This window comes from Melopsittacus undulatus, chromosome 12, assembly GCF_012275295.1.
Source record: "Melopsittacus undulatus isolate bMelUnd1 chromosome 12, bMelUnd1.mat.Z, whole genome shotgun sequence".
In the NCBI taxonomy this organism is placed as follows: domain Eukaryota; kingdom Metazoa; phylum Chordata; class Aves; order Psittaciformes; family Psittaculidae; genus Melopsittacus; species Melopsittacus undulatus.
The window spans coordinates 7,758,737-7,774,447 of record NC_047538.1 but is presented as its reverse complement, the minus strand read 5'-3'; the positions used below and the strand labels follow the sequence as shown (position 1 = coordinate 7,774,447).

At 48.3% G+C, this 15,711-nt stretch overlaps 1 protein-coding gene across 1 annotated transcript in view; it reads left to right on the top strand.

Moving 5' to 3' along the window:
* The window catches only part of CAMTA1 (calmodulin binding transcription activator 1), a 220,578-nt gene that overhangs the window by 165,722 nt on the left and 39,145 nt on the right, over positions 1 to 15,711 (top strand). The window contains exons 7-9 of the mRNA XM_034068475.1: positions 8,300 to 8,440; positions 10,758 to 12,613; positions 14,855 to 14,981. Coding sequence (XP_033924366.1) covers positions 8,300 to 8,440; positions 10,758 to 12,613; positions 14,855 to 14,981 — 2,124 coding nt within the window. The remainder of the gene's footprint in view (positions 1 to 8,299; positions 8,441 to 10,757; positions 12,614 to 14,854; positions 14,982 to 15,711) is intronic.

The window sequence follows — 15,711 nt, the reverse complement described above, 5'->3', positions numbered from 1 at the left end:
GAAACTCTGTGCAATTATTCAGAGTATATATGCATGTACACGTCTCTGTTTATGGGTACATATCCTGGGAAACGCATCCTTAGAAATGGAGCTCGAATAAAAGCTTTGGATGCTGCTCAGACCTCGGAAACAAAGAGGACACAGATAACCGTGTTTGGGGAGCACAGAGGGGCACTGCTCGCCAAGAAGCCATCAGATTTGGTTCCAGTATTGCGTGTGCCATTAAATCCTGTAGCCAAGCACATTAGTTTCATCACATTTTTGCATTAATCACATTCTTTCACAGACTTCACAGTTTGATTGCCTGATGTTTCCAAATTTCTCTGCCCTAAAGCAGATTTGTCAGTGACTTAATCAGAGCGTTGAGCATGGTGTCACTGGGGAAGTGACAGTCTCACCCCTCTGCCTGTTCTGTGTTGGGGTTCTCCTGCTTGGATTCCTTTGGGCTCGGAAGCTGTGAGAGGGTTTTTTGGTGACTCTCTGCTTTTCTTGGTTGCCATTTCTAGTAAGGATTTTGTGTTTCAGACAAGTTAGTGCTGATACAGCCGGGCTGTGTGTGCATAGATGCTGTACCTGCAGGGAGGTTTCAGCATCCTGTTTCCTTCCGAACTGGGAGAAGCCAATTCACATTTTACCTTAGGGACAATGCAAAGGCCAGTAGCCAGGTCCCAACTGGCTGAGTGTAAGTGCTGTTTGTTCAAGTCCTCCTCAGCCTGGACCAGAGTCAGATATTAAAGCTTTTGACCTCTGTCAGGTATTAAAGCTTTTGTATCAGAATCTGGGCTAACGGAGCCTCTGTGGTGCAGCAGCCAAAGGCTGGGAACATGTTCTCTTGGCCGTGTGTGCCTGGAGAACTGAAGTGATGTGGCAGATGGCTGGCAGAGAGAGAGGCATCGGTCTGAGAGCCAGAGCCAGACAGATCCATCAAACTGGTCTTCCTGAAACACAGAGACCCTGCCTGGGATGAGCAGGAGTTTGCTCACGTTTCTGCATCCGTAACTCACTGTGCTCCTCTTCCTTCCCTGCTGCATCATCCCAAAGTCAGTCCAGCCTCAGTAGGCATCTGGGACCGGCACAGGACCCAGGTACCAGACTGTGTCACCTCCATGAGCAGAGCAGTGTGCTGAGGTCTGGGATGCTGAGAGGGGGCTCCTCCTGTCCTGGTTTGAAGGAGACCTCTGCAGAGGTGATTTTTCTTCATGCTGTGACTGTGTTTGTGCTGGTGGTTATGGATGAGAAGATACCTTTTCAGGGTGGCCATAGAGCTTTGAGCTTCATGGAAACACCATTAACTTGTCCTAACAGAGCTGCTCTGTGAGCTAATTAAGAGACTGAAATGAACCCATTTGAACATCCATGGAAGGTAAATAGTTGATGCAGATGCTCTGAGGAGTTGGGGTTTCATCAGCATCTCCAGCTGAGACTGTACGTAAAGAACTGATCAGCCTGACTTCAGTTTTCATGGCTTTGGGTTTCTGGTTTAGTTCTGATGTATTTGTTACCTGCATTCGTGCTGGGACATCCATGACCTCCTGATTGTCCTTTCTGGACTGTCACTGGTGGCTTCTCAGGCCTCAGTTCCACAGTCCTTGAGGCTGAAGCAGATGATCCTGGAAGAGCTCTGGATTCCTGACCTCCAGCAGGATGAGTCCCCTTTCCTTCCAGGCTAGGAGATGGGCACCATGTCTTAATCATAAGCATGCTGAGGGAGCACACAGAGGGCTGTAGAGCTTCCACTGAAGCATGCTGCTTCTGCTGGCAGACCTGTGATAATCTGAGTGTCAGCAGCATCCTAACTAGTTGTCTGAATCACGCGGGTCATCATGTGCATTGCTCCTGTCTGTGGGCAGCTTTCTGGGACATTTGTGCAAAGTGAACAGTGATAATAGATGGAAATTGCACAGGACCATCGTCCGAGACACCTGTGAGTCATTTCAGGATGCCTGCTAGGAAATGTGTGTCTCCATTTGGCCTTGCTTTCCGGTTTCCCCCCTTTTGTGCCCTGTTGCAGTCTTGCTTTGAGAGTTCTCTGAACAGATTTGCAGATGTCCTTTGAGGCATCTGGTGCTAAAACCAAACTGCAGCAGCAGAATCCAGCACAGCAGAGTTCTGGATATGAACTCCATATGATGGGCAAGTCGCAGCCAGCTCATGTTGGGGGTTTCTCCAAATCATCCCCTTTTGGCTTTCTCGTCCTTCAGCTGGCACAGTCTGTGTTACAGGCTCACAGCTGGTGCTGTGCTGCAAGCCGTGTTTCAGGTCCACTATAATTAAGCCCTGTCTTTCGTTTGGGGGGAAAAAGCAGCTTTTCTTCATTCCTCTGCTGCCTGGAGGCTGATTGCTACCACCACTGCTGGGGTTACTGGGGTTTCACATGTCACCCAGTGCACTTAATACCTTTGGGCATAGGTGGTGGTCCTGGAGTCACCAGTTCAGTCTGTGTAAATGAAGCCATCGGGATCTTGGAGCTCACCTGGAGCTGCATCCCTGTTGTCACAGCTGGAGAGGGCTTTAAATCCTCATAACCCAGAACAAGGTTTAAATAGCAGAGATCTGCTTTAATTGAAGAATCAATTCTTGGGTATTGTTCTCTTGGCGTAAGTTTACATTCAGTTTCAGTGATGGTGGTTGAGGTTTTGGGTTTATAAACTTAAAATCAGTTGTGCAAAACTGCCCCATGGGATGATTTTTACCGTTCCCCAACCTGCTTGTCAGAGCTGCAAACTGGAACTGGAGTTTGCCAGCTCAGCACCAACAGGGCCAGGCAAAAGGTAACTCAGAGTCTATAAAGGAGTTTTGGTTTAGTAATGCAGATGTCCAGTTTTGGACAGGTTCTGATACCCCAGTGGCCACATGAACTTCAAGTACCTCCCATTCACATCCACTGCGGAGCCAGGATCAGCCACCTGCTCCATTGCCATCCTCTCACCACGGTGCAGTCTTTCAGCTGCAACTGGAGATACCACAGTGCGATAATCCCAGCAGCTGTTGACAGCAATCCAGTATGAGCCGGACTGTTGGCAGTGTGGGAATTAACTGGAGGAGAGCAAACCCAGTTCCCCCTGGAAGTTGGGTATTGAACCAGGTGCAGCAATGGCAGAACCTCTCTGAGGATGCCATGGGCACACCAGCCCTTGTTTTCTGTGCTTCCTTAGTACTCTGCCTCCCCTCTTAGCATTCAGCTTGCTAGCAGTCAGACTCTAAGGCTGTGGCCTCTGTGGCATCCCACTGGGATGCTATAACCAGAGACTCGGTGGTGCAGCCCTGAGGCCGGGAGGGGCTGGAAGGCCGGTGGGAGGCCGGGAATGCTGGGATCTATCCCGTGCTGATGAAGATTTGTTTGTTATCCCAAAATCGCCCAAAACGAGGCTTGTGCCGGAAAAAATAGGGGAAAAATAACTCAAGGATGGGATGTTCGTGCGCGAGCGCGGAGCCGGCGGGACCTGCGCGCGTTCCTTATCCCATGGCGCCACCTGGCGGCGGCCGGGTACCGATCCCGGAGGGATGGCGGTGGCAGGATAGCGATCCTGGCAGTGATGGTGCCTGGTGTGGATCCTTAGGGATGGCGATGGCAGGATACCGATCCTGGCAGGTGACGATGCCTGGTGTGGATCCCGGAGGGATGGCAATGGCAGGATACCGATCCTGGCAGGTGACGGTGCCTGGTGTCGATCCCGGCGGGATGGCAATGGATGGGAGCCGGTCCCAACGGGGTGACAATGGCTGCGTGCCGATTCTGGCAGGGTGGTGGTGTCTGGGTGTCTATCCCGATGGGAGGATGATGGCCAGGGTCTGATCCGCAGGGTGTCAGTGCCTGTGAGCTGCAGATGGAGAAGGGATGTCCCACCAGTGGAGTGCAGCTGGGGCTGGAGGAGCAATTAGTACCATGGTTGTTCCCTATGGGCTGCCCAGTATGGGACCGTTCCCTCTGTTCAGCTTCCAGCACCAGCGACACTGGAATGCGGTTGGGGCCAAGCACCTTCGCACCACCACACACAATTCCAGAACTCATCAGCTGGGCTTTTTAGCAAATCAGGTCAGATCTTTGGAGTCCTGTGGATGGGAATGGCCCAGCCGGCAGGGGCAGCTTTGTCCTGATTAATGTTGTCAAAGGCAAGAACCCCCCCAGTGCAATCTGCTTTTCATTATAGGCTACCACATCAGTGGCTTAGGAGAATGGTTTGCCAGAGTTAGCTTCAGCTCTGGCCTTTCAGGTGTGAGCAGCCTTGAACTTCAGGTGGCTGTAAGTACAGATTGCATTAGCTGTAAGAGCTGCAGAAGTCTCACTCCAGCTGTGTCCCTCTAGTCCTCTCCAAATAGCTGAACCCGATGTACTTCCTGCCTGTGCATCCCGTGGCATGTGAGCAAACCTTGAAGGAAAGGTCTCATTTGGGAAGAAAGACTTGTCTGGAAAGAATGGTTAAGAGTGAAGTGTCTATATGAGTCCTTACGAAGACATTACAATTCAGGCAGTGTGATGTAGGAGTGGTGAATGTGCAGGGTGATCTTCCTACCCTCATCCCTGGCAGTGGGGCTGAGGAAATCTGTCCTTCGTAACCAATAATGAGTGGAGGTGGAGGGCTGGAAAAATCAAAGCTGAGTTGCATGTGGATGCAAAAGAATAAATCCAATGGAAATCTGCTCCAGCCGAGCTGCGAAATCAGAACAAGGCCTTTACTTCTGTCAACACCAACGCAGTGAAAACTGAAGGGACAAGGCTGCCATTTCCAACTGACCATCACTATGGAAACAGCCTCCCGGTGTCAACAGTTGGTGGAGAGGGATGTAGGAAGCGAGGCGGCTGTCCTTAGCAGGGCAGCAGGACAAAGGACCAGTCAGTGCTTGTAGGTTTGTAAAGCAGCCAAGGGCAGGGCTGATGCAGGGGTTTGCAAGGGGCCATCCGAGATGCAGCAAGAGGGAGAGGGAAACAGGAACCTGGCCTTGATTATTCCAATACTCCAGCTCTGTCAGTCCAGCCAAGTTATCTGGTTAATGTGGGAGATGCCATCGTTGTGATTCAAAAGACCTTTCTAAATAGGGCAGAGAGGCAGCACACAGGGCATAGGGAATGGCTGAGTTCTGTAGTGTACATATATGTGTTAAGAGCTTTGGAATAGAAACAGGAAGCCTAAAAATGGATGAAGTTGCAAAGAGAGATGTCTGAGAGCAGTCAGAAAGGGTGGAATGATCAGGTTTAAATGTGAGGAGGTATTTTAGGGACAAGTTTTGCTTTGCGTGGAAGAAACTATAAAGAGGGAAATGGTCAGGATTTTAGCCATTGTTTGGTCTAGAGTGAAGGTGAGAGAGCAACGTAGGCATTAGGTGATGGGGAGTAGGAAGATCTCTACGAGACTGGAGGACCTGGTAGTTGTGGAAGACCAAGTACCAGCAGCAGGGATAGAAGGCAGAACTCTAGCCAGGGTGTTGCAACAAACCTGGACAATTGTATGACTTTCCTTTGCCTTCTAAGCTGCCTTTCTGCTCATAATCCAGCTAATTTTTCCTTCTCGTGCTCATGATGGTCGAAGCCCGACAGCACTAAGGAACAGGGACCGACATCAGAAGATCATTTTTATTGTCTTTTCTTCAGAAGAGAAGAAAGAGAAGAAAGGTTTGAGCTCATACTCACAGAAAGAGGGTAGAGCAGCATTAGCATTGTGAATCATGGGCCTTCCTCCAGCCTCAGCTCTCTTCTTCAAGCACCCAGTGAAAGAGCAGTAATTGTCCCCAGCTCCGCTGTGCAGAGGGTGCATGGCAAGAGCGTTGCTGCTGTAATGCAGCAGCCTTTAGACCCATTTGTGGTCTGACTGGAAGGGAATGTGCTGGAGCAGTTCACAGCTTTCATGTTAAATTATAAAGAAGAGCAGGAGGTGTCTGAACAGAAACACATTAAAATACTTCTCAGAATTTCTGTTAAGCTTCAGTTTTCCCCCCCCCCCTTTTTGTGTTCCTGCATTATGACTATATTTAATCAAACATAGTTCTACAATGGTTTCACTTCTTGAACCACTAAGAAACAGGAAGAACGTGTGTATGCTTTTTATTAACCTTCCTTTCATAATGCACTTTCTTCCCTATAGAAATCTCCTTTCCTGCTGATTCATTATGTGTCAGGAAGCCAAGCGTGACATGTTAAAAGCCATCTTGATAGTATTTGGTATTCAGGACTAACAGCTCAGCAGCTCACAGGAGTTCTTCTTTCAAAGGGGGAGGGAGATGTGCGTGTTGGATGTGCCAGGATAGTGGATCATTTGCATTAAGCATCCAGGCAGTCTATTTTTTTGCAATCTGTCACCCTTCACTGGGTTTTTATTTTATAACCTTTATAACATAAGGGGAACAGAAGCACTAAAAACACTTGCACCACGTGGACAGGAGCTGGAATTGGAGCCCTTTGGGATGAGCTGGAGCAAAGCTAGAAAAGGACTTTCCTCAGCAGCAATAGATCCGCAATGGGACTTTGTTATATGGGAAGCACCTGAAAATAATAGGCAAGGCACTCTAAGTACCCATCTATAAAGCTGTCTGTTATGGCTTAGCTTCCAGCTCACAGCTGGATTCCGACTTAGGAACCATCATCATGAATACACAAACCATGAGACGTGACTCACGTACCAGACTTGCCCCTGTAAGACGCTGCTCATCGCAGGGTTTAGCAGCAGGAGGGTGCAGACTCTGTCAGAGTGCTGTAGATCAGCCTTTCTGTACCTAGCAGCATGTGTGCCAGCTCCTTCCTATAGCAAAGCACTGCTGAAGTAACCAGAAATAAGTTAATGCAAAGTTTCTCAGTAATAACTGCAGTCCAGTAACTTCCTGTAGTGTAGCCAGAAGTATTCCAAATGCATGACTGCATTTTAATCTCACTGGGAATGTATTTTTTTCACCAGTGCTATTTGAACATCATTTGTTAAGAATAATATCACAAGTGACAGAATAATGCTCCTAGAACAATAAACCAAATGTGAGAGGAGGCACTGAAGCAGTAAGCGTCTATAACCTTAAACTTAGACATAACAACAGGAACTGAGTGCTAAGAGAGAACTCAAAACTGTGAACATACAAGAAAGCAAAATCTGTTGGGTACGATAACAATAAATGTGGCTGTCAAGCAAGTACAGAGGGACTCATTACTAAGCTAACTGCAGCACTTTAAATAGTGATACGAGGAGGAACACTTGTAAATCTTATTTACCATTATTTCTGCAAGTTAATCCCAGAAAGCTGAAGTCTGTGGGACTTGTCACTTTGCTTTGGTGTATCCGGGTTAAGGATTTCAGGATATAACAGGCAAGGAGCCTGCTTTGATAGAGTGTGACAATGGAAAAAGCTCTTCAGGCCTGAGCTGCCAGGCACAGGGACAGCTCGGAAGTGGTGCTGCCATCAACCATCGCTTCCCAGGATCTGCAAGTGAGCTCTAATGCACACAAAGGATAAATAATACCTACATATAAATTGCTGAGAGAGACGTTAAAGGAGACAAAAGATACTTTGAGTCAGTTATTATGGAGAAAACATTTTACAAATGCTTTTCCATTGTAAGTCAAGTTGAGAATATCATTGTTGTGTGAAGTTCTGCATCTAAAAACGCTGAGCAGGAGCCTTTATTCAAGTAATACATGTGCATGCAGTTTAGCATTCTTATTTAAATAGCTAACAGGCCAAGGGAGTCCCCACAAGACCTGCAGTTTGCAGTGTGTTCTGCAGTGTTACCCCCTTGTCATCCAAGTCAGTGGAGGAACTTGCACAGTGTCTGCTAGTGACCCCCCAAAACTGAATCAGTCTTCCTTGCTGCCAGCCAGGATCTGACAATGAAGACAAAAGGCCAAAGGTTTGTATTTGCTATTATACTGGCATATATTTGCCTGCTGATTATATTATAAAACTAACTCATTCTGGTTTCCTATTAGACAGAAACATATTCCAAAGTGCTCCTTGGAGCAGTACTATTTCACTTCAATGAAACACAAGCGTTTTGTTGCCTTTAGGTTACATGCAGTAATCATAGTCCTTACAATCATTCAGCCTAGTTGGAGAGCCACCATTAACAGCAAAGTGACATACAGCAAGATACGTTTTCCTCTGTATGTACTTAATCCAGGAATTGCATTTGGAAACCTATAGATATTAGGGAGCAGAGAAGAGTAAAACAATAACCATTACTGTGGCTTTTTATAGGTCTCCTTCAGTTCTGATACCAAGCAGCAGGACTGGGTTTCCACTGTTCTTTTGCAGCAGCTTTTGATGTTTTCTGGTGTGTTTTTGAAGTTTCTGATGGGAAGTTTCACTGTTCTCTTTGCAGTTCATGGCATTAAGTGGACGTGCAGCAATGGAAACAGCAGTTCAGGGTTCTCGGTGGAGCAGCTTGTGCAGCAGATCCTTGATAGTCACCAGACCAAACCGCAGCCTCGGACACACAACTGTCTCTGCACTGGTACCTTGGGTGAGTACCCTGGGAGGGCACAAAATGATCACAGCTTAATCCAGACTTGGAGGAGGGTTTGTAGCACTGGAGGGCTAAAAATGCTGTATCATGAAATGCTGTGACACAGTGAACTCAAAGGTGACAGAAGAAGTCTTGATGCTAAAAAGATAGAGCTGGAGCTCCTGGAAAATATGTCAGTACTTGTAATGTGCAAGTTCTGATAAATGCTCTCCATATGTGACCTGCTCAAAAGCCACATTTTCTTCTTCATCCTCAAATTTTGTTATCTGAAGCCTCAAATCTTAATGTTCACCCTCTAAACTCCCTGCCCTGCAGCCCACTTTGCTGAAGACAGTGGGTACAAATCATTAATTACAGGGCATCACCAGGACAAGACAGGTTTTATTTAGGTATCATGAAAATACAGAAGGTTTCTTTCCTGGTAAAGAAGGTGGCTTTGTTTTGAGTGAGACTACAGCAGCAAGAAACAGCATCCTTAGTATTACCTTTATATGGAGAGTGGGAAGCTGAGTGATTCGCTTTTCCAACTCTTCCAGCCACCCTCTCCTAGTACTTTGGTCAAGTAAAATATATGGCATGTTAATTAGTCTTTAGCAAAATGTATAAAGGAAAGCTGTTAGTGCTTCAAAGGGGTATTTTCTTCTTTTTGGGGGCAGTTGCATTATATAGTCAAGGCCTAAGTAAGAATTATGACCTCTGAAGTACCTGAGTTTGGATTAAAATTCAGCCCTTAAGGTTCAGCATTTGATCCAGGCTTGCAGATCTGAACATGAATCCTTTTATTCTTCCCTTTGATGTTTTGTCTTGTGCTAAGTCTACTGCATTCTTTTTAACAGAACAGTAGCACTTTGTTTTGTAACGGCTTGCACATTGACACATACATCCCCAGTTCTTTACTGTCATCTGCAAAGGCAGCAGCATGAAAGCCTCCCCCTTGTTCCTGCTCATCTCTATACCTAGGAGAATAGAGAGATTTAATACTGCATTTGGTCTCAAAAGCACTGTCCTGAACTACTTTAAGTGACCTGATTCAAATCTTGAGCACATAATAGAGAAGTTCCCTTCCAAGGGCAAGGAACAAAAGATTCAGCAAATTGCAGCAGCTACACAGAGGCTTTATGTTACCCAGAAGATGGCATTTATAATTGTAGCCATTAGCTATAAGGAGGAAGTTTCTTTCCCCCTTTAGTCATTATACAGTACCATAATTAATGTTCTTACCTCATTTGAGGGAAAATGAATCAATTAAGGAAAGAAACATCAAAAATTCATGGGCTGTTCTTTAAACAACCAAAGCAGTCCCTGCACCAGAGTTTGTGGCTCAGATGCCTTTGCAGGCAGAGCTGTTTACTTCATCCTATCTGATTTCCAAGCTACCAGGAGCTTGGATGATGTCCATCTTCTGCTAGGCCAGTGAAGGCACCAGCTGGATCAGTGCCATGGAAGGTTGTTTGCTGGTGACCTTTACTTGAGCATTCTTCAGCCACTCCAGTATTCACCCTGCACTCTGCGTGCAACCTCTAGAAGTACAGAATGTTTATCTGTCAGCATATGAACGCCTTAGAACAAAAGAAATCCATTGCCATCCTTATGGGAGGGAAAGCTTGCTTTGTGCTGGCTAGTGTGCTACTACTTTAGTAATTTGATTGGCAGCTGTAATAGATACAATGATGACAAAAGACAAGGGTCGCAATCTGGGCAGCAGGGCGATGCTAAGGACAGGAGCATGGTATGGCATCTGTCACCTCCAGGTTACCAGTCAGCATCCAACCCGGGTTTGACAACAGGGGCTGTTGTCAAACCACCCAACATCAGCCAGTATGAAGAGCTGAGCATCTTCACGCTGTGTCACAGGGGGCTGAGGTCTTGTTTGTGGTGCAGATGAAACAGGGCCTGAAAGGCAGAACCCCCCTGCCACAGGTGGCAGCAGCAGCCCTGGCTGTGCAGACTCTGTACTGACATTAGCCACATTTAAAGAGCTTTGAAGCTTGTCACAGATGCTCAGTCCTCTCCTGAGGACAGGGAGGAAGAGCTTGGGTGTTGTGTGGGTGAGGGGAAGAGTGCAGATGTGCCTGTTTCGAGGTTGTTGTCCTTGCATGCAATGGATCTATGCATTAGAAAGGGAGCTGTAAATCTGGCACTGGTGAGAAATGGTGTTATTCCTAAGGTGTATTTTCCATTCTCTGTGTGCTCACTCACTCTCTCAGACACACGTATGTTCATAAGCACAGCTCTCCTATGCTACAGCTGCGAGATACACACCTAGCTTAACTTTGTACTTACTGAGTGGCAATGTTGTTGTTCTCTGGCACAGGGGCAGGAAGCAGTGTGCATCACAAGTGTAACAGTGCCAAACACCGCATCATATCACCAAAGGTTGAACCAAGGACAGGTGGGTACAGCGCTCATTCAGAGGTACAAAATAACGATGTCTCTGAAGGCAAGAACGAGCACAGCCATGGCAAGGCCTCCAGCCGAGAGAAGAGGAATGGCAAAGTGGCGAAACCAGTGTTGCTCCACCAAAACAGCACTGAGGTTTCTTCCACCAACCAAGTGGAGGTCCCTGACACGACCCAGAATTCGCCGGTGTCCATCAGCAGTGGATTAAACAGTGACCCGGATATGGCAGATAGCCCGGCCGTCACTGGTGTGTCCAGTATGGCTGTAGCGTCAGTTATGGGAAGCTTGTCACAAAGTGCCACCGTGTTTATGTCCGAAGTCACCAGTGAAGCTGTGTATACCATGTCACCCACCTCTGGCCCAAATCAACACCTTCTGTCCTCAGATGCAGCTGCACAGGGACTGGTACTTGCTGTGAGTTCAGATGGACACAAATTTGCTTTCCCAACCACCGGCAGTTCAGAGAGTTTGTCAATGCTCCCCAGCACTGTCTCCGAAGAACTTGTGCTCTCCACAACTTTAGATGGAAACAGGAAAATTCCAGAAACCACCATGAATTTTGACCCAGACTGTTTTCTTAACAATCCCAAGCAAGGGCAGACTTATGGTGGAGGAGGTATGAAAAGTGACAGCATCAGTACCAACATAAGGCAGTCACCCACAACAGAGCGTAGCTTCAACTTCAATACAACCCTCACGAAAGAAATTAAAACTGAGGACACATCTTTTGAACAACAGATGTCCAAAGAAGCATTCTCCTCCTCTTCTGCATCCAACACTCTCACCCTCACTACTGGTTCAGGTTTGCTTCCATCTGGAGGAGGTCTGAGCCCAAGTACCACCCTGGAGCAGATGGACTTCAGTGCCATTGACTCCAACAAGGACTATTCTTCCAGCTTCAATCAGACCGTCCAGAGCCCTCACGTTCATCAGACCCCCTCCCCCAGCTTCTTTCTGCAGGATGCCAGCAAACCTCTTCCCCTTGAGCAAAACACTCACAACAATTTGAATGACACAAGTGGCTCATTTGTGAATACATTAGGAATCCCCAGTGTGAAGACAGAGTCCTCCTCCCAAACCACTTCCAACTGTAACGGCACAGTGGAAACCAGAATAGAGTCCACCTCTTCTCTCCAGCTCATGCAGTTCCAAGCAAACTTCCAGGCTATGACTGCAGAAGCTGAAGTTCCCATGGAGACCTCCCAGCAGGCAGAAGGGAATGAAAATCTACTTAAATCAGGGGATCTTCAAGCCTGCAGCACAGAGCACTACTTGCAGCCTGAGGCCAATGGGGGTATTAGGAATGGGAATAATCTCCCTATTCTCCAAGGAAACATGGTACAAGGACTCTATCCTGTGGCCCATCCCAGCTTAAATAACTCCTCCAACATGGAGCTTAACTTGGACCACTTTGACATCTCCTTCAGCAACCAGTTTTCTGATCTAATTAACGATTTCATATCGGTAGAAGGTGGGAGCAATGCTCTCTATGGACATCAGCTGGTGTCAAGTGACAGTGCTGGACTGTCTCAGCCTGAAGACAGTAACAGAGCAACCTACAACCAGGCTGAAATGTGCATTCCTTGCTGCAGTCCTCAGCAAGCCAACATGCAGCTCAGCAGCACAGAGAACGGAGCCAGCACCATGGCGTACATGCATGTGGCTGAGGTGGTGTCAGCAGCCGCAGCACAAGGCACCTTGGGGTTGCTACAGCAGAGTGGGCGCTTGTTCATGGTCACAGATTACTCACCAGAATGGTCTTACCCTGAGGTAAGTCCAGGGCTTTTACTCCTTAACATTTACTGCCTGGTCTTGCATTGCTTTGTTAATAAGGGCTCCCAAGACCGGGTTTGTTAAAGCTTTGACAAGGCTTGTAAAATACTTCTCTTAGGAGTCAGAGCATCCAAGGCCATTTCCGTGTCTGAGTGTACTTTTAATTAAGTACTTCATTACCCTGACAGGCCCTTTCTTCACTTAGGAAGCATCCAAACAAATGTTTTCTTTTACTGTAAAGCGAAGTGTGTCCCAGGTGATGGCTTCATGGTGCTACCTAGCCACATTAGAGCAACAGAGTTTGCAGACTGGAGCTGATCCTTAAACCTGGCTCTGATGCTGTCAGGATAATTCCTGACCTGCACTGCCTTAATGAGTTCAGCCTTTGCCTTCATCCCAAAATCACTTGCATGCACCACAGTTAAAATGGAAGCAGCACAGACTTGAGCCAGAAATGGACAGGCAGGTTGCTTTGAATAGGAAAAGTGGTCTGTGTGGTTTTGTAAGCCCAGCCTTGAAGCACTGTTGTATCTCTGACCTTTCAGAGGTGTATGACTGCTCAGTAAAAGATCTAGCACACCCCAATTGTCAGTCCTGTGGTGCCACCCCAGTAAGTGTGCATCTGACACCGCTGGATGGCAAGTTTGCCAGTAGGCGAGGGAGCAGAAGGTGCAGTAACAAGCAGAGGAGGTGGCTTCACCTTCAGCTGAATGATGCCATGACAGCTCCGGGAGCAGTGTTAGGTGATGAGGTGTGTTCAGCAGCTCTGAGAGTTCACATACTCTGCAGTCTCATAGTTGGTGTGAAACGTGGGTGGTGGGTCTGTAGATGGAAAGGGCTGTCAGCATGCAGGAGCGGCTGATGGGCACTGGCAAAAGCCTCCTGCAGGAGTTTCTGCCCTCCATTTACTTGATCTCTCCAAGTCCTTTGTGCACAGGCTCAAGCAGGTGGGCAGCTGAAGCATCCAGGGTTACAGGAGCTGAACCGTCAGCGCTGTGTGGTCCCTACCAGGGTTACCACAGTGTGTAATGTGCAGCAGTAATGTAGTGGTGGCTTCTTTAGCAACAGAGCCCAGCTCTGGGCTTCATTTGGAAGCAGTGTGCTGAGGCGTTTGGCCGTGCTGGGCTGTGACACTGCTTCTGCCGTACCTGTTAACTCAAGGGAGAAACCCTGCCAGCCTCCGTGGTGCAAACCTGGCTTTTCTGCTGCTGCCATGGAAACCCTTCTGTTACCATCGCTGCGGATGGGGCTGGTTGTGTGTCACACACCGCAGGACCGGTCCGGGTGCGCGGCCTCCCCTCAGCGCCCGCACAGCCCCGGATCGCTCCGTTGGCCGGAGGGTTGGCTCCGGGAAGGGGCACAAGGAGCTCCCCAGCCGGGTTCCTGCACCCGCCCGGGCTCGGGCTGACTCCGGCTCCTCCCGGCCGCGGTGGATCCGGGTCCTGCGGCCGCGCTCCCACCGGCGGCCGCCCGAGGGCAGCACGGCCGCGGGGAAGGCCGCGGGAGGGCCGGGGATCCCCCGGCCAGGCCTCAGCTCATGCGGCCTGCGGAGCCCTGGAGCCTGACACTGCCCTGTGAGGAGAACGGGAGAGGCCTGGAGCCTGCCCAGGCCTGGGTCCTGCTGCTCTGTGTGAGCAGGTGCCCGGTACCCACAGGCACAGGTTGTGTGGCTGCCGGTTTAACTGAGCTCTTCCCGCACCACGGCCGGTGGGATTCGTGGTCCGGTGATGGCCGACGTGAGGCAGTGGTTGACAAGCGACACTTTGCAATGGGCAGGAGGCAAGCATGGAGCCTGCAGCAGCCATGGAGGGCATGAGGTGGGGATGGAGCAGCCAGGAGCTGGATGGCAGGGAGGGCTTGCAGCACTGGTGAGGTTTGCCATCACTGGTGAGGTTTGCCATCACTGGTCACATTCCCTGAAGGGTCCTGGTGCTGGCAAGTGACAAAAGAAGCAGTGAGTGTCCCAGTGGCAAGGCTGGCACACTCTGACTTGAGTGCATGGGCAGGAGTGGGGAGCAGAGCAAGTGAAGAGAAGCACAGATGCTCTACCATGGAATACTGTTTGCATCTCTAGGGGTGGGAGACTGGGGCATCAGTGTTGACCAGTGCCGAGGATCTGTGTTAGCTTGGCACTTCTGTTAGCCCTCATGATGCTGTTTGTCATTCAGTCATTGGCATGCTTCTCTTTTGGGATGATTTCTTCTGTAATGCGTTGCTTTTCCCCTCTCTTCCTGACAGGGAGGAGTAAAAGTCCTCATTACTGGTCCATGGCAGGAAGCCAGCAATAATTACAGCTGTCTGTTTGATCAGATCTCAGTGCCTGCATCTTTAATTCAGCCAGGGGTACTGCGCTGCTACTGCCCAGGTAAGGAACACCTCTCCTAAAACTGCTGGTTTCAGAGCAAGTTCTTAGCCTCACAGTGTCACGTGTATGTGTTGACCAAACTGCTGGACCCATTGTGAAAGACAGTGCATAAACATCAAGAAACTTTTCCTTTTTCTTTGACCTGTTTAATGTGAGAACAGCAATTTAGGATCAGAATGTATCACAAGAAATCTTGTTAAGAAGTTCTGAATGAGCTTTAAACATAATGACTTAAAATAATTGTAAGCATTTCTTTAGTTTTGAAATAGCAGATTAAAGAGCAGCTTTTATTCAGGGGCATGCTCCCTGCTCTGCTGACTCTTTGTCTATATTCTGCACTTTGTCCTTGATGCTTTCAGCATGAGAACATCCCCAGCCTCTCTGAAGAGACTTTCAGTAACGCTGGCCCTTAGCATATGACTTTAAGCATACACAGAATAACTCAGCTTCATTGTTAGGCCCCAGCTTCCCATTGGAAATGCAGTGAGGCTGGTTAATCTCTAGGAACACGTGATTCTGCCTCCTGGCAAAACAACCCGTTAGCTGACTCTTAAGCTTACAACCTTCGTGTTTGAAAATACAGATTGTCATTTTGGACTCCTTCAGTTGTCTAGTCACACAAATATTGTCAAACGCCTCCTCTCCTCTCCTTGCATCTGCTGCCAGCCTGACGCTTGGCACATTTGGATATCCATAGGATAATTCCTAGCCATGCATTTCTCTGCAGGGA